Source organism: Anguilla anguilla, chromosome 3 (assembly GCF_013347855.1).
Source record: "Anguilla anguilla isolate fAngAng1 chromosome 3, fAngAng1.pri, whole genome shotgun sequence".
Lineage (NCBI taxonomy): Eukaryota > Metazoa > Chordata > Actinopteri > Anguilliformes > Anguillidae > Anguilla > Anguilla anguilla.
The window spans coordinates 37297806-37317528 of record NC_049203.1 but is presented as its reverse complement, the minus strand read 5'-3'; the positions used below and the strand labels follow the sequence as shown (position 1 = coordinate 37317528).

The 19723-nt window shown below is 42.5% G+C and overlaps 1 protein-coding gene across 2 annotated transcripts in view; it reads right to left on the bottom strand.

Moving 5' to 3' along the window:
* The window catches only part of LOC118222984 (protein TANC1-like), a 150305-nt gene that overhangs the window by 56818 nt on the left and 73764 nt on the right, over positions 1-19723 (bottom strand). For both annotated transcript variants that reach the window (XM_035409004.1, XM_035409006.1), the window contains exons 5-7: positions 17637-17767; positions 11864-12053; positions 7753-8037 (exon numbers count right to left, since the gene is read on the bottom strand). In XM_035409004.1, coding sequence (XP_035264895.1) covers positions 7753-8037; positions 11864-12053; positions 17637-17767 — 606 coding nt within the window. The remainder of the gene's footprint in view (positions 1-7752; positions 8038-11863; positions 12054-17636; positions 17768-19723) is intronic.

The following is a 19723-nucleotide window of genomic DNA, read 5'->3' as shown; positions in this document are numbered from 1 at the left end:
CAACCTGCTTGCTTGTTGTGTGTGTGTTCAAATAAATATATATATATATATATATATATATATATATATGTATATAGCACGCTATGTCTATGCCAGCTGATGTATAAATAATACATATATTGTCCTGTTTAGTTCACCCCGCTGAGGAATATCAATGGCACACAGACATGCACAGGCACAGACATACACACACAATGCTCAGGCTATGCCCCCTGCCTGTAGCTGTCTGAAGCTGATGCAGTCAGTCATGACTATGCACTCGTGCTGAGCCTAGACCAAGACCACACTACCACATGGTGCAAATGCTGCATGTGGCGCGCTGCATATATCTGTCCAACAGGACAGCACACAGGGATGACAGTTGTAACAAATTAGTTTCCACAAATGACAGTCTATTCAATTAGAAATTCAATACCAGTAAATTTCCACTTCCTCTTTCAAATCCAGATATGTAAATTAATAAATCATTGCTGGAAAGTGAAACTGATGTCCCCAGTCCCCCTGGCAAAGTAGTGGTACACATAAATGCAAAAATGAATACATCCTGTTTTACACAGAAAATGGCTATCTCTCAGAGTGCCATTTCACTGCCAAAATATTCATTTATTTCTTCCTCAGGCCCATATTTCTTGCCACATATTTATATTGTAACAATATTTTATTTGGTCTAAGACAATGGCCAATGTGGGATTCAGACTCAGAACCCGCTGGTTGCAAGCCTATTGCCATGCAACATCCTGCTGTAACTGGTGTAATTAGCATTTAAGGCCAGAAGAGCAAACAGAAGCAGATGGCTCACTAGTGGTGTATGCAGAGTGTTTATGAGATTATGTGCTCTGCTGGATTTCTCTGGGTCTGAATTCATCATTGAGCAGCACTGAGTCACAAACTAATTGGCTCCACCAAATTGGACCCAATCGATGGCTGTGGAACTCTTTATCTTGCACCTGCTGTAAACTTCTCTAATCAGGGACTTTCTGAAGCACATATCTGTCTGGAGTTTTCTAATCTTTGAGAAAGTAAAAAGAATCAAAGCTGTTGCTCACTATATTTTCCAGAGGGCAGGTGAGTCTTAGGTCACTTCAGGTAGAAAATGTATCTCAGGAACAAGAATTTCATAACCCCTGCAGTGTTTCCCCTCGGTTTTGAGGTCATCTGTGGTGACATGACAAAAACTGGGAGGGGGGGAAGGGGGTGTATTGGATTGTGAATGCGAACCAGATGGGAGGGAGTGGATTGCCTTAATTTTCGCTATTCTGAAGTTAACTTTGCTTTTGTTGCCTTGTCAACGTCAGATTTCTGCAATCATTTATCTACTGATGACTCTGCATCTAAATAAATAAATCCCTTTATTGACCGTTTTTATTTTGTGGTGTCCGTGCTGATATTGTTGCAGTGCACCACAGGTCTACATTGGGGATATCTGAACTGGGAACACTGGGATCCAAACCAAGAATCAAATCTAATATGCAATTCACAAATGATAGAACTGTTCCCTAAAAATATGAGAACTATTTATCCAACATTTCTTTAACATACGCATTTAAAATGAGTCTGAAATATATTTTAATTTTTATTTAAAAAGTCAATAACCAATTGGAAATTAACCTATGCAAAATGTGGATGGATATTCTAAGGCTAATAAAATGTAAAGCAGAGATGCAAAACTAACTTCTTATCTAATAAGATTTTTGCTTGGTTTTGTTTCCACAGAGAAGAATGCTATGTGCATTTTATGAAAGATAACTCCCAGTTAGGCAGCCCTCAGGGAATGTGAGAGAGGCAGAGTTTGGTGGTCCCTGTAGAACAATGAAGGGCACAGGAAGGTGAAAATAAAGCCCCTATCAGGAGCAGAGGTGGAAAATCCAGGTTCAGCAAGTAAAAGTCCTCCCCAATATTTTGTTCCAGTCACCTGGAAGTAGCACAATTCTTCAGCCAGGAGGTAGACCTAATTAGTGAAAACAGCTTGCTGAGTTCATGGCTGGAAGAAACACCTGGCAGGACTTTGTGACCCCTGGACTTTACACCTCTGATACTGCATGGTGCCCTGCTTGCCACTGTGAACCTGATACTCATCACAGAAAATCTGACCTAAAAAGAAACCTGATGAACCAAAACAATCAACCAGCCAACCAACCAACCAACCAACTAACCAATCAATCAAATTACTTTCTAGAACACTATACAGGTTGATAAACAGATTTTCAAAATTGAAATTTTCTAGAGAGAATAAAAAGAAAACAGGAAAAACCGAAAAATGACACGTGCGCCGGAGAACTGTGGAGCGGCGGAGGAAAGGAAGCGATTGAGCCGACACAATGGAGCGAGCGATTACCGCGCCGCCAGAGACCTGAATCGCAGGAAAGAGCGCGCGCCAACCGCGGAGGCCACCTGCGCGCTCCGTGCACGTGACTGCAGGGCACAATGGCGCGCCCCGCGAAACTCCGCGCCGCTGCGAGCCGCCTGCGTCGGCGTGGAAACGCCTGCGGAGCCGCGCCGCGGTCTGCACCACGTTTCAAAAGCCAGATTCATCTCGGCAGAGAAGCATTTATTTCCCTCATTTGAACAGGAAAACCATTCAACTGGGTTTTTTTCAAATGTATTGATGTCTTACTGGGCCATGAACATGACGTGACACAAACTTTCTAGGTCTTCTGATCCCATAACTTTAAAGTCCCATGCATCCGATTCACAACATTGCTGCCAACATAGATTTAAAGCATTTTGTTCACCACATTATTGTTTTAGACTCACCAGCTTTAGTCCCATCCCGCCATGCCAACACAGGGATACTGATACTGTGAAACCACTGCAACAATATTGACCCACAACAATATTGACAGAGCAAAGAGCAGTCTGTTTAGCTGACCAATGTACATCCCTTGCCTTCTGCTGTTAGGTGGTGATGTGAATTTAATAAACTCAAATTTCGGTTAAGGACCATCTCTATTAACAGTAGAAGTAATTTCACTCGACTTGGAAAAAAAACAGATTGATAAGAAGGTGATATTAAAAAAATAAGATAGTCAGGGATCACCCTTTCTGCTTGACATAGCATAGTGTGATGTGAAGAGAATTTCATATTGTGTACAAACATCAGACTGAATTTAAAGGGAAGCAAGAACAGCTCCCTGAAAACATAAACCTAATCATAGTGTTTTGCTGGACATGATCCAGTATAAGCCATTTACCAATCAAGCACTTACACTCAGTTTAATTAAATAAAGTAAATATTAAAGATGTAATATGTCATTTTCAAAAACACATTATGTTTCACAAATTTACATCCAGATTAAAATGATTTGAGTGGGTTAATAGTGGGCTGTTTCCACAGTGTGGAGTGGGTCAATAGAGGGCTGTTTCTGGAGTGGGACAGTATTGGGCATTTCCATTGGAGTGGATAGTGAATAATGTGCCACAATGATGTGCTAATGGCTCAAAGTCATGTGTAACAACGCTTCCTTTAGTCATACACTCAGACCTTTTACTCCATGTAAGCTCTGCTCCTTCTGCAAATCTCTTCTCGAGAGGTTCCGCATAAGATATTAGCTTCGGAGTCGGTTACAGGCAACATTTTGCTTGATATTACATTCGTAAGCCTACCAGCCTCTCATTTTCCATGGTATTGAAGCTTTGCATGAATAAATCTGAGAGAAATGCCCATTCACATGGCCTTTTTCCAGTTTCACAGCCCACTAACTCAGATTTAAATGTACATAAGAAACAGTGTTCATGAGATTAAAAACCAACAGCCATGAAAAACACTACATAAACTGGCATGAGGAATGCAACCTGCTGAACTATAATACAACTCCTGAAACAACATATTTTTATAGATTTTCCATGGGCTTACAAAAACATAGGTCACAGAAAAACGTAATTCTTGAAGAATATCCTCAGTGAGGGACCAGTCCAATGAGAGACTAGCTTCTGTTGTGGGTGTGTATGTGTGTGTGTGTGTGTGTGTGTGTATGCACATGTGTGTGGGTGCGCGTACACTTGTATCTATGTGTGTGCAAGTTTGCCTGCATGTTTCTACATGTGTCTGTGTATGCATGTGTATATGCAGATACAAGTCTGTCTTATAAAATTGATTAAATAATTATTGATTTTTTTAAGCATTTTGTTGTTGGGTTTAATTAAGGGTTGTTCTTATTTAACTTTCTTTGGCGGGAAGTGTAATTATGTTGATGCAGTCGTACCAGTTTTGTGGAACCCTGTGGCTTTTTTCTGTCTTTTTCTGTGATGGCTTACTTACAATTTTTCTGTACTAACAACTACACAACAAATGACACCTCACGGAAAAGTGGTTATGCTTCTCGTACAAATGCAACATGGTAGTAGAAACAATAAGAGGGCAATATACTGGCAGCACTGTTCTTGCTGAAGGAAATGGTCCCTGTAAGTGCGGAGGGGCAGACAAGGTCGAAGCAGAGCTTCTCCTAGAAATATTACTGACAGAATTGGGTATATTGTCTTGAATTGGTTCTTGCTAGCAGCATGTTTTCCAGTAGAGTCTTACTTAATGCACACCAGTGCATCAAGCTGTGTTTTGTCTTCATTTTTATCTGATTAGATCGAGAGGATAAACAAACAGATTTGCCGTGCAGCCTTTTAAAAAAGGGCTTGGGAAAGCTAGCATGTGTTAGCGATCGTGCCACATTTCTTGTGTTACCCAGAAATACTGTCCTTGACTTACATCTGGTTATAACTCTAAAACTATGAGAGATCCTGCTCAGCGTTGCACATCGAGAGAGGCCGAGGAGCGCTGTATCCTAAATATAGTCAAAAAGTGAGAGAGCGCGCTCCGTGCTGTAATACAGTACACACAGAGGCAAAAGTACACATCCAGGGCAGCTGTGTTCAAGCAATTGGCTTTGGTTTTTCTCCAAGCCTTTCCTTGAAGTGAAATACAACAAGTGGAAATAAAACCCAGCAAAAGTACATTAAAAGATAAGCCTTATAAAACGCCGTTTTACTGTGTAAGCTCGGCATAGACTTCCAAAAGCTTCATTTTGTGCTTATTTCAAAAAGTTTTTTTTTTTAAATAATCCAGACAACCTACAATTTCAAGTTGCAATTAGATATGCATGTTTGATTGTGAGGTAAACAGTTTATGCATGAAACTAGCTTTGGGAGTCTTTAATGTGTGTCTCTCTAGGACGTGAGCAGCTTACTCCTACTGTACAGAAAATCATTACCACTTCATACCCAAACATCCGTTTACATAGTAAACAGCTCGCAAACCAAACAGAAATATTTTTCATCTTATTACAAGGTTTCAAGTTATATGCTAAAAACAGCTCTCCCGTCCTTTAACAAGGCAAAATTTGTAAGTATTTGGACAGTGACACAATTTTTGTTGCTTTGGCTCTGTACTCCAGCACATTGGTTTTGAAATTAACCAACAAATATAAACTTAAATTGTCGACTCAGCTTTAATTTAAGAGTCTTTCCATCCATATGCAGTGATTCATGTAGGGATTACAGCCCTTTATATACATAGTCCCTCCATTTTAGGGGAGAAATTGTTTCATATGTAGCATCTAAAAGTGAATGAGCACATTCAGGTCAACTTCCCTGAATGAAACAGAGGTTGTGTTGTGTTGTAATCCAATCCTTGTGTTGTAATCCAAAATTGTGTTATCAATGCCCTTGTCTTTTGGCTTGGAGTTTATTGTTGTCCACCATAAAATCAGAGGAGTGGACATTTCAGGTCCCTTGGGGCAACACAGCATCATAATGCCAAGTCTCTGAGCAAAAGGCCAGAGTATTGGTGGGTTCACAATGCAACTAAACTGAGTTATGTTTTCAATGTAATGCTGTTCTCTTTTTTTTTTTTAATCACATAATTTAATTCACACTACAGAAACAGAAAGGATGCAACTCCTTTCATCAAAATTAAAATCTTTTTCATTTTTACCAAGGCTACAGGCTTATTAGCATTCAGTAAAAAATACTGTTACGTGCAATGCATGAACAGTGAAAAACACTGCAACTAAATGTCTAGTCATAGAGCTGTTCTGTGCTGTCACAAGAAATCTAAATTTGAGTGTATGAGAGGCAACCATTGTTCTGTTTATTACAGTATTTGATTAATATACAAACACAATTAACACTGCTGCTCGCATTCTATTGGTCACAGAGTTCAGCCACTTTAATGATTGCAAATAAACAATGACAGAATTAGTCAGGCGTTCCACTGAAACAGACATTTTACTATAATAATCAGGACTGGGCAGTTCCTGCTCTCTCCATTCCAAACAAACAGCAGCATGGCAACGGCTTTGTCCTTATCGACTGATCATGACACCTCACTAACCTCTCTTACCTGTACTCTTAAGGAAAAACCACACAAACATCATCACTCACAGAAAGCATGCCTTAAAAAGAGGAAAAGCACTATGTTCAGTTTTTTTCACTATGAGCGGTGCGCCGGTGCACTATATTTCCAAAAATATGTGGACACCTGAACATCATACCCATATGTACTTGTTGAACATCTCATTCAAAAACCCATAGACATTCATATGGAGTTGGACCCCCTTTGCCACTGTAACAGCCTCTACTATTCTGGGAAGGCTTTCCAGTAGATTTTGGAACATGGCTGCGGGGATTCCAATAGCTGTGTGCTTTACACCACTCCAGCTGATGCTTGGCATTGAGCATGGTGATCATAGGCTTGTGTACAGCTGCTTGGCCATGGAAACCCATTTCATGAAGCCCTTAATGAATAATTCTTGCGCTAACGTTGTTTCCAGAGGTACTTTGGAACTCTATAGCGAGTGTTGCAACCAAGGACAGATGCTTTTTACGCGCTACACACTTGAGCTTGCGTGGCTGAGCTGTTATTTCTCCTTTACATTTCCACTTCACAATAACAGCACTTACAATTGACTGGGGCAGCTCAAGCAGGGCAGAAATTTGACGAACTGACTTGTTGGAAAGGTGGCATCCTATCTTAAGTTCAGTACAACCCATTCAACTGCCAATGTTTGTCTATGGAGATTGTATGGCTGTATGCTTATGCACCTGTTAGCAATGGATGTGGCTGAAGTAGCCACATACTTTTGGAAATGTAGTATATATGGTCTAGGTCAGTTGGGACTATGGTCATTCCTTACAAAAGTGGGACAATGTCAGAAACTGAGCAGGAAAGAGAGAGGGGAACCTCACTATTCCTCAAGAAGAGAACTGATCACCCCAATGGCATATAAAGCGCATTGCTGTGAAAATACATTTAATTTACTTCATTGGTGAAGAATTCAATCAAATGCCCTTTGTGTTAGATTTGCTTACAAAGGGTTTGTCCTGGACCTAGAACTGGGGGTTGGAGAGTTACAGGGTCTATAACTATTTTCACCATAAATTAGCAACCAATTCAGACCCAGGATATCAGGTGAGGTTAACAGAGTTAAAAGTGAAATCAACTGCATTAACTGATTATTTGCTGAGTAACAACAAATGCCAGCAGACTGTCGCTCTCCATGACCAAGTTCGACACCAGAACCATAAAGAGTCACAGTTCACCTTTTAACTGCTGTGGCTGTTCTCCTTTGCACTGCACCACATTAAAATTAGCATTTTAATCAACTTGAAACGCTACTTAAAAAGGTTAAAAAGGTGTCACCAAAGCATTATGACATAATAAAAATCTGTCATGACCAAGCAGCTTGAACCCCCCATCAATGCCTATCGCGCCTTTGTCACAGAGCCTGGAGCAGATCTTTACAGCACGGCCGACACACTCACCCGCAACGGAGTTAGGGCGCGGCATCGCGAGGCCTGAAGAGTTGTGCGTGGCGTAGGGGAGGGGCCCCTCCGTCGGGGAATGCGCCATTTCGGGCGCGGCGTCTACCCCACCGGGCGGCAGCTCCGCGGGCCCCGGGGGGTCCTCCTCGGCGACGGGGGAGCAGGCTTCTGTCCGCGAGGCGTGCGCCGGGCCATGGCGCCGACGGTCGCTCAAGCCGCCATCCCTGCTCCGCTCCAGGCTGGAGCCGCCGCGCTCGTCATTCTCAGAGGAGCTGGTGACTGTGGCTGTGCGACAGAGCAGGGAGCTGAGGTTATCCACAGACATCGACACCATAAAGCTGGTGCTCGGTTATCATCCTGAGATCCAGCCAAAAAGGAGTTCAATTATTCAAATTTTTATGTCTTGGATGACAGAAACATTTTGCAGTGAAAATAATTTCTAAAATATATTTTCTTTTATTTTTATCGAATGTCCTTTGTAGCGTAGTTGTCATCATAGCAGGCTACATAGTTCTTGACATTAAGACCAGAGACCTATGTCCCCTGTAGGGGACAAAAATGAATTGCCAGGTCTTAGTAAGTAATAGTCCTGACATCTGATTAACAGACTTTCTTTTCTTTGTTACTTTAACAAAAATATATGCATAAGAGCTCATGACCACCCTAAAGCAAAGGGAAAGTTCAACTGATTAGTGACACATACAAATGTGCACTGAAATGTTTTCTACTTTCTGCTTCATTAAAAGACCTGATTAGCACCTTAAGTGACCCATAATGAGCCGCATTGAAATATAACGCCTGGACAAGTGTTGACTGGCTCTTTGAAGCTAAACGACAGGAAATGTATTATTAATAAATGAAAAGCAATCATGCTGATGTGCATTCTACACATGCATATTGGTGCTGCGATAGGCACGGGGCCTGGAGCGCTGCTTTATTATGCATTCACCGTAGTAACCATTCAACCTTTTCTATTTTTTGATGAGTCAAAGCTTACCGACAAAGGTGTGACAGACCTGCACTGTTATTCACCTCCGCATTTAGCTCATTCCTGCCATTTTAAGACAAAGTTTCACTCATAATGTAGTTAAGGGAGGCAGTTGAAAGGCAAAACCCGAAGAAACTACATCAACACAGAAGTCTCCGGTGAATCCACAGGTAGACAACTTGCTTCCCACTCAATTTCCAAACAACGGAATTGCAACTGTGCACAAAGAGGACAGTTTGTCTACACGGTCGCCTGTAAGCGCTTAAGGCATTCCCTGCTGAAGTATCTATGAAAGTTTGTTCCTCTCCCAGCCTGGCCAGGTGTACGTTCTCATTCCGGAAGGCGGAGAGCTGGGCCTGATCTCCAGTCTAACCACCTCATTTACTTTTCCTTGTGCCTCTGGCTTCTACCAGGATAACAGCTGCAGGCTTTCTTACTTGTCAAAACATAGTCTGTACACCAAGCCACACAGGTGCAGTTATAAAGCAAGAAGATTAAGGCATCTTTGAAGCAACTATTAACCCCCCCCCCCCACCCACCCCTTCCCTCAACATCGGCTGGTTCAAAGGCAGGACGACATTGATAACATTGCTAAGATCTAAGATTAGCACCACGTACAGTACAGAATGTCATTGAAATGACCCTTAAATGAGAACAATGTTCGCTGGTGGAACATTCTCCAACGGTTATCACCACACATCCTACGCCTGCGAACTGGACCTTCTTAAGACTTGGGTCCTGCATCACAGAAGGTGCACTGAGATGTTAATTCACCCAGCAAAGCAGGTCCTCTCCCTGTCTCACTGTAGACATTGTTTCCCGTCTCTCCCTTTCCTTACTCATGTTCATCAGCCCTCTCTCCTCTCTCAATTCAATGTGAGGGTGGGAGTGTCAGTGTAAATCGCACAACTGATTCCTAATTCAATTGATATATATTCCTCCTGGCAATGAATGTAGCAGTCGTGTGCAAAGGGGAAGGATGGTAGTTATCCTTTTAAATAATATTACCCATACCTTTGAGTATTTTATATAGTGTATCAGATAGTTAATCTCTGAATTCAGTGAATTTTAATTCAGTTACATTTACATTTGGGCATTTAGCAGAAGCTCTTATCTAGAGTGACTTCCAAAGTGATTAAATTCAATTATTGACATGACATACAATACCTACAGCAAATACCGCCTAAGTATAAGCAAAAATCAATAAACACATACAATATGCAATCTTTCTCTGTCAACTTGAATGGTGAGCAGCTTCAGGAACTACAGGGTGCTTTCTTATCGCAAATACGATATCAAAGCTGCCATGCATTATTTATCAGCCGTGATATTGCACTGGAGACCAGGAATATGAGTCACAAGTGTTTAATTTTGTCAGCAGTGGAGGTTATGAATACAACAAGGCACTTTTTCTGTCTCTACCAACTTACTATGAGAGAGAGAGGGAGAGAGAGAGAGACATTACACAATCTAACATACACAAATAGCACACACACACACGCGCACACACAAAGTTGTATTCTGTTCATTTGTTTATTGTCTGTCGTACTCATGCTTCCACAATATGTACATATATATATATACATCATGCCAATAAAGCTCATTTGAATTTGAATTTTGAGGGAGAGACAGAGAGAAAAGAGAGAGAGAGCACAAACAGCTATTTTCTTAATTTGCCAACTCTAACATTCTTACCTGGAACAAAGTAATTTGGAATACAAAAATCCTGATGTCCTACTTTTTAAAACTCAGAAAGAAATAAAAGGAAGATAGCAATGCCCTAGTTTTGTCAGAAATGAATAGGAGCCATGATGAAAATTAAAGGAACCAAACAGACACAGCCTTGGGGGAAAAAGGCCGGAACCTCTTTACCAGAGACATCCTGTTAAAATCTAATCTTTTTAACACATAATGGAAAGCTGAAATAACTCTTGCACTTTTCTGTCTACAGAACCTTTTGTTGTCAAGACAGACAGAGGAATTAGTACTGTATTAACTCAGTAAATTGACCTCGTCCCTTGTTAGTACAGCGAGAGCACTGCCACAGCCACTGCACACTTCCTACTACTGCACACTGGTAAAACTCTGTCACAAGCTATAAGGAGGCGAGCTGCACACCGCCTAACTGACATGGGAGAACAAACCGGAACCCTGAGACAAATTGGCTCTTCAACAGAGAAAGAAACTTAATGCACTGTGAACTACCGGAGGGTTTGGGAACCACAGATAAGGACAAGACTACAGTACATTATATACCATATCTACAGTGTACTGAGGATAAATTAGCACCGGTGGTAATGAGTAGAGGGTGAATGACTGCGTTAGTGTTACTAACATGGTTAATAATGGGATATACAGTAATATGTATTACTAACAGGGTGAATCATGAGACATCATATTACTAACACAGTGTAGAATGGGATATTATATGTATTACTAATGGAGGAAAATGGGATATACTAACAAGGTTTATCACAGGATCGATATTACATGTCTTACTGACAGGGTTCATAAAGGGATATTAAATGTATCACTAACAGAGTGAATAAATGGGCTATTGCATTTGTTACTAACAGGGATAACAATAGGATATTAAATGTATTATTAACTGGGTGCATGGTGAGAACCTGGATGCATTACTTACCGGGTGAATTGTGGGATATTGGATGTATTCCTTACAGGGTGAATGGTGGGACACTAAATGCATTATTAACAGGGTTAATTGCAGGATATAATGTTTTACTTTGAATTAATAATGTGTATTATTAGGACAAATACAATTTTCCTGAACATATGTGCTGCATTTCAGCCATTACCATCAAGGTTTTACAGGGTGCTCTCACAAAGGAGCCAAATAACCATTTTACAACCATCCCATTAAGAAACTATTTGAGAGTTTGTTGGTGTAAGGCTGCAAGTCTTAAAGAATATTCAAAATTAAATTCAGTTGGGAAATTCGGTTTGGATATTTGGTAAGGGGGGTATGGTGCACGGAACTGGTGGCCGTAAGCGTAGGGGGACGTTAGTTACCGGTGGCGAGGGTCAGGTGGCTGGTCACAGCCGGTGATAATGAGGGTCAGTGGGAGCTGCAGAGGAAGCACTGAGGACAGATGGAACACTCACCGATGATCCCGCTGTCTCTGCTCTCGAGGGTGGAGCCGGGACTGGTGACGGTGCCGCACGGGCTGGAGCGGCCGAGAGGGGGGCAGGCGGCGCTGCTGTTTAGGGTGGAGCAGGGGCTGTCTGCGGTGGGGGAGGCGGTGCTGTTGGTCAATGTGGAGCAAGGGCTGATTCCCTGGCTGGTTATTAGACACTGGAGAGGGGAAAACAGAGCGAAGGAAATCTCAGTATCAGTTCTCTCCATTTAAATCAACCCAGTCTCACAACACCAGCAAACGTAAGCAATTAAAAAATCACTTTCATGAGCTTGCTTTTAATTATCTGTGACATACCTGTTTATCTTTCATTATCTTTAATTCTACCTATCCTTTTATTGATGTTGTATTCATTATCCTTTGTGTTATTGTATTTTTATTTACCTTCTTGTGTCTTTGTTCTGTACTTTGTTCAATTTAATGGAGACACATTATTATGATTATTATGATTGTTATGATTATTATTATTATTATTATTATTATCCATCCACTCATTATCTATACACACTTATCCTGGGCAGGGTCATGGGGGGTGCTGAATCATATCCCAGCATGCATTGGGTGAGAGGTAGGAATACACCCTGGGCATGCTGCCAATCTATTGCAGGGCACACACACTATTCACTCACACACTCATACCCATGGGCAATTTAGAGTCTCCAATTAGCCTACCCGCATGTCTTTGGACTGTGAGAAGAAACCGGAGTACCCGTAGGAAACCCACGCGGACACGGGGAGAACCTGCAAACTCCACACAGAAAGGCCCAGGCCGGATTCAAACCCATGACCTTGCTGTGAGGCGACAGTGCTACCCACTGCACCACCGTGCCACCCTTACTATTATTATTATTATTATTATTATTATTAGTACTATTATTATTAATAATAATAATAATAATAATAATAATAATACAGTTACGCTTTGTTAATGTGCAACCTTTATTTATACAGGGAATCAAATTGAGACTCTGGGCCACTTTTTCAATGGAGCCCTGATGACAAAAGAAAAAACATACTAACAGACAAAAGCTTAAGGTTCCAAGAGATAAAATGAATATATGAAAATTAACTTGATGAAAAATAAATAAATCAATCATAAAATATAAATGAATAACATGAATTAAAACAATTAAACAGTTCAATTCACTCAGAACATTTACATTCAAAGGTTGCCAGTTTCTTAATCAGGGTCCTGAATTGACCCATGGTAATCAAAGAGTTCAGCTTTAATGTGTACTGCAACTCATTCCAGGAGCACTATATCTAAATGCAGTTTTACCCAGTTCAGAGTACACCTGCGACACATGGAGAATCAGCCAGTCCTGAGAACGAGCCTGATAGGCTCCAACTCTCCATTCAGTAAGAGATAAAATATACGGAGGTAGCTTTTGGAGAAGTGCTTTATATAAAAACAAGAACCAATGTTGGTCTCTTCTCTGAGAAAGGGAGGGCCAGCCCACCCTCTGATACAGCATATAGTGGTGAGTAAAGTACCTATTTCCAGTGATGTAATGTAGGACTGAATGATAGATGGAGTCTAAAGGCTTTAAGGTGGAAGCAGCAGTGTGTTTATATATTATATCACCGTAATAAAGTACTGGAAGGAATGTTGCCTCAACAATCCTTCTTCTACTGTCAAATGAGAAACAAGATCTATTTCTGCAAAGGAAATCAAGTCTCACTCGTAGTTTTTAAATTAATTTATCAATATGAGTCTTAAAATTCAGGTTTCCATCAATCCAGGTGTATTCAGTTTTGTCTGAATTTAAACCTAGTTTGAGATCTAGAGGGCCTTCTGCAAGGTATTGAAGCTGAGCTGCAGATTTTCAACAGTTTGGGATACAGTAGAAGCAGAACTGTAAAGTACAGTGTAATCTGCATAAAGATGAAGATTACAACTCTTTACATAAGAAACAACATTATTTATATAAATTGTAAATAATGCAGGACCTAAAATAGAACCTTGATGAACACCTTTAGTTATATTGAGAAACTTGGATCGAACATGATCAGCAGCTACAATATACATTTAGACCTGTCAGATAGGTAGTTTTCAAACCAATTACAAGCAGTTGGATGCAATCCAATAGAGGATAGCCTACGCAACAATGTGGATTGATTGACGGTATCGAATGCTTTAGACAGATCCACAAAAAGAACAGCACAATGTTGTCCATTATCTAGAGAGGTCACTATGTCATTTATCACCAGAGTTGCAGCAGAAATTGTACTATGATCAGCTCTGAATCCTGATTGGTGATTGCTCAGAATGGAGTACCTAGTGAGAAAGGCTTTATGCTGCTTGTTGATGAGAGATCCTCTTTAGCCAAGCAGGACAGTTTAGAAATGGGGCGATAATAAGGTCGCTAGGATCACCACCCTTATGGAGTGGTAGCACGTGCGCAGCTTTCCATACCTTAGGGATAACACTGGAGAGAATAGTGAGATTAAAAATATGAGTTAGGGTCACTGCAATCAGAAGAGCAGAAAGCCTAATAAAATATGGGTCAAGTTGATCTTCTCCAGTGGACTTCTTCGTATCAATAGCCAGGAGAGCACTAAGTACCTCACACAAAGTGAATGGAGAAAAAGAAAAATGGGCAAATCTGTTCCTGGTAACAGCAATATTAGGAGCAGTATTTGGAGAATCATATGTTCCTTTGGATGTAGGCTCAGATAAATCTGAAATGTCAACATTAATTCTGGTGCTACAGTGTAACTCTATACATTGCAAACCCTCATTTTATTATTGTAAGGCTGCCCCATTGCTGAAACATAGGGGGATAGCCATCCGCCACTTCTTTTCAGTGTCCACCAGATTACACGTATAGCCAGTACACTGGAGGACTGCACTTCCTGTGATAATCCTTCCATCCCTGGGTAATATTACGGCCAATTAGAGAGTGCTGTGGGACTCCCACCCATAGTCAGAACTACCAGGGTCAGGACTTAGTTCTAATTAAATTCTCAGGATCTAAGAACCCCTGCGCATGTGGGATGCTATTTTCAAAGTTCTCTAAAAACTTGTGCCGAATGATAAAACGCCATTTTGCAGGCACTCTGCATGATAACAGAGTGAGTCAGGCCTGCTGTGTGAAAGCTTAGGTGGGTAAACAAAGTCCTGTTTGAAAAACAGCTGATTCATTTTCCTTCTAAGGAAAGCAGGACAGGCTGCACTTTGTTTGTATTTATTGCTTTATTCAGACGGGCAGTAAGCACGGAGAGTAACAGCTCAAGAGGGGTCCGCAGCTGAGACGGTCCCGTGTGGGGGGATCAAACCCTTGCCCGAGCGGGGAAGTAGCATACGGCTTGAGAGTCAGCTGCCCTACGGATTGCTCCGTGCATATCGCCAGCTGACCCTTTTTTAAGGATCAAAACTCGTAAGCCTTGCTCAGGACGAACAGAAAAAAAACAACGATTGCCTTGAAACAGCCACTGCAAGAAAGAAACCCGTAATTCCAGACGGCACAGCCGAGTTTTCTGCTGCTGTCTAAATAAGAACGATGTCCCCATACGCTGGACTGCTTCCTAAATCTTAAACATTGGCTGTACTGGCTGTGCTGTTCCCTCCACATCCCTTTGCAGTAAAGGCAAGGTAATAATTCAATCTAGTGACTTGCTAACTTGAAAAGTGCTGAACTACTTTTCACCACACAACAAAATTATTAGTCTTAAATCAACTCCAGCAGCGTTAAGTCAACTCTACTAGAGTCCAATATGGACAATATATGCTGTATTAGAGTTAAAAAGTAATCGGTGCGAGTTAATTTTACTCAGAAGATTTTGCTGTGGATCTCCTAGATTGCACCAGCCGTAAAGATTCCTTTGACCTTTAAAATTGCATGTAGCATTCAGGGACAGCGTCTGATTGCTCTTAGTAAGTCTAATTGAAGGTAATTGGAATAAGTGTAGTCAGCAGCTGTGCACTGTTCTCATTTACGCAGTTTCAGCGGCAGTAATTATGAGCTGTGGCAATGCAGAGCACTCCAGCTAGCTGCAGGATTGCAGGTGTATCTCACTCAAAAATACCATTGTGAATTGAAAGCAATAGCATGTCTTGTGAGTCTCCCACACACACATGCACACACACACCCACACACACAAACTCTCTCTCTCTCCCACACACACACACACACACACACACACACACACACACACACACTCTTTCTCTGTCTCTCTCTCTCACACACACACACACACACACACACACACACTCTCTCTGTCTCTCTCTCCCACACACACACACACTCTTTCTCTGTGTCTCTCTCTTTCTCTCTCTCTCTCACACACACACACACACAAACTCTCTCTCTCTCCCTCACACACACATACACACACACACACTCTTTCTTTGTCTCTCTCTCTCTCTTTCTCTCACCCACACACGGCACACTCTCTCTTACACACACACACTCACACTCCCTCTCTCTCTCTCTCTCTCTCCTTCCCTCGCTCTCACACACACACACACACACACACAGCAGAAAGATAAATTATATAGTGGGTCAAGGAAGAAGTCCATAGGGGTGTGCTTAGTTGTACCAGAGAACACTCCAGTCTGCCATTGGCTGCTGTTGAGACCCTCATTCTCACTCCTCCATCACTTCTGAACCCCGCCATCAACCCCCCTGACACTACACCTTACCCGTCCATAGGATACTGCTCAGATTCTGTATGCGTCATTAATAGCATATATATGGTGCATTACACTATATGCACTACACCAGTGATTAAGATATTTGACGCAGTAAGCACTTATACACAGTTTGATCTGTAAATCAGTTTAAGACATTGGCACTGTGAATCAAACCCGACTGCTCCTGCTTTCATTTCCTTTTCATTGCTAGGTACTTCAGCACAACATTACACAGGAGCATAATCAGCACGTCATTCAAAAATAACAAACATAAATCATGAACAACATGTACCACATGTTTGTAGCATTACAAACTGAAGCAGGAAATGGGGATCTTGAAAACCAAGTGAACAGGGGTGTGGGGATAAAGTGATAGGACTGAAGCAGCTAAAAATATGTTTTTACATTATCTGAATTTTAAAGACAGCTTTCCTCAACAATCTACTGTTGTACCACTTTTCAGGTTTCTCCTTGAAAAACAGTTTCTAAAAACCTCCTACAGTTTATTTTAGTCATGAGTATTGTGCCAGAATAGATCAAAGCATAACATCTGCATTGAAAAAATCAAACAGCCCTCTGCATACCAGACTAACAGACCAAAACAACTGAAAAGAGACTTGACCAGTCTATTCCCGGAGAAAAGCTGTTATCTTCACGTTACATAGTGGATCGGCTCTGCATCATCATTCAAGTTAGTACGACTCTATCAAACAGAATATATATACAGTAAGAAATCACTGCACCAGCCTGACCCACAAAAACAACTTACTGTGGCAAAAACAAAAACCTATTCCATCTAGAGAAAACAAAAATCTTAGAAAACATTTAGAAAAGTTACCCTTCTTGGCAGTAGTTAGGACCAGCCCAGCAGCGATTAGATTTTAATCCGTGCGAGATGAGAAGATGAGGAAAAAAAAGAACGACAGGCACTGAAAAGCATCCTTTCTCGTCTCACACCTCTCTCCCCCTCCCTCCCTCCCTCCCTCCCTCCCTCCCTCCCTCCCTCCCTCTCTCCCTCCCTCCCTCCCTCCCTCTCTCTCTCTCTCTCTCTCTCTCCCTCTCCCTTGTTCAAGCGCCGCAGCAGCTGCGGCGTGAAGTGAAATACCTTCTTTTCATTCTTGTCTTCCATTGGTATGCGAGCCGATCGTGGGATGCCTTCTCCGAGCAAGAAGCCCAGCCTTGTCATCAGCTCCTGCGAGGCGGGGGAGGGGCCTGGGTCCTTCTCTGCCGGCGGCCCTGCAAGAGAAACGCCTCGCGTTAGATTCCGAGGCTGCTCTGCGCAGCCCCATCTCCTCCCTGGCTGTGCGGGTCTGCGCAGACGGTCTGCCAGGGTCTGCGCGTGGGTCCGGCCGAGCCTCGCTGGGAGCGTGGAGTCGGGTCCGTGCCCCGCGACACGCCCGTGGCGGGCGCGTGTCCGCCTAGCGCGTGTCCGCTTAGCGCGTGTCCGCCTAGCGCGCGCTCGCGTTTCGCGGTCGGATCAGGCTGGGAATTTCAATGAGGCGAGAATTGGCTTCTGGCTGTCCGCGAGGAGCCCCTCGTCTCCCTCGGCCGGCTGCGCTGGCCAGATTGCGCGAGCGAGGCCATATGGTGCGTCGATACATCAATGAGCAAGCGGAGCGTCAGCCTCGAACTTTTTTCCCTGAATGCAGAAACACCTGCAGTTCAAAGACACGAGCTGCTCCTTAGCACGGAGAGAAACAGCAACCCAGATAAGCATTTATCTTCAACGTTTCCAAAGTGCCTCAACGCACACACTGTTTAAGCAGCTTAAAGAACAGTGCTAACAATAAGGCTCGGTGACAAATAGTAAAATATACTGAGCACGTCGCCTTACGTAGCAAACGTAGCACAACCAAAATAAACGGCCATAATAAACCTCTTTTACATTCAAGTGCAGGACTAAAGCAGAGAAAGTGCTCCTGTATCAACTGCATAGTGCAGCAGTTATTCCAACTTGCTGAAGTTCAATAAATCCTCACTCGTTCTAGGAGGGTATAGAGCAGTCCTGGGTGCCAAGGATCCATTTGACCCTGTGATAATGTATTTTCCCTATCAGAGCACTTAATGAAGTGTAGAAGGAACCTGACAGAATGGCTTGGTTTTCCCTGTAGGTAGAGCCAGGCCAGGCAGTACAGTGAGTTATTATATGGCAATCTGTCAGCACCATACTTTTTTTCTACGGTTATTAATACTGCTCGCAGCCGATCTGATTACCCACGATGCCCTGAGGTCACGTGACGCTGAAATTAAGTCAAATCCGAGCCGCCTCCATCACGGAGCTTTTGCTGAGCCCGCAGAAGCTCCCATGTAGAGAGCAGCGGCTTTCGCCCGGAATCTGCCGCTGACCGATAAACAAGCAGATACGATCAGCCTCGCGGTGCAGTCCACAGAGCGTCTTGACCTTGGCTTGACCTTCACCACACAGCGCCCAAATGCTTTTTTTCGCAGACCGGGACTTGTTTTGCGCCGCAGACAAGTGGAGACACTGCCGCTCCAGAACTGATAAAAACACGTCAAAGCGGGAAATTTTCCAAACCAACAGAATGTCGCCGTTCCCGATGGAAATCACGGCAGAAGATGGATGAGGAAAGGATGTAGAGCGAGTCCGGGTGGGGAAGGGGGGGGAGGGAGGGAGGGAGGTTGGGAAGAGGGGGGATATTGCAATGAAGATTCTCATGACTCACCTCCCTTTAGGAATTAACGGATTCTCCCACATGCTCATCCCTTACACAGACCCGCCCTCCTATGCCCTCAAACCATACCCATTTTATTCATATACCCCCACATATTGCATTTTATGTGCTATTTTCCTTCAAATACCACTACCTATTTGCATATTTAAAAAAAAAAAAAAAAACTCTGTTCCTTCCTGAATACTGGCAAGGGTGCTCACTAGACAGAAGAGTTGAAATTCTCCATTTGTAATTATGTATAGTGGCTCATAATCAAGCAATCTGCGGCACCTCGGAGCCAGCTAAGCTTTGGGATCCATCTGTTACTATTGCGGTCTAACCAGTGAGCTGATAACAGGTGCTCTCTTCATTCCTACTGTTCACATTAAGTATTCAGGACAGCAGTAAGCAGTCAATATTTCATATGTGGTCGCCGTCCATAAATAGGAGACTTGCAAAATCACTCTCTTAATTTGTTTACTTAGCAATAGATCTGTGTCTGCCTGCATATTAATGCATT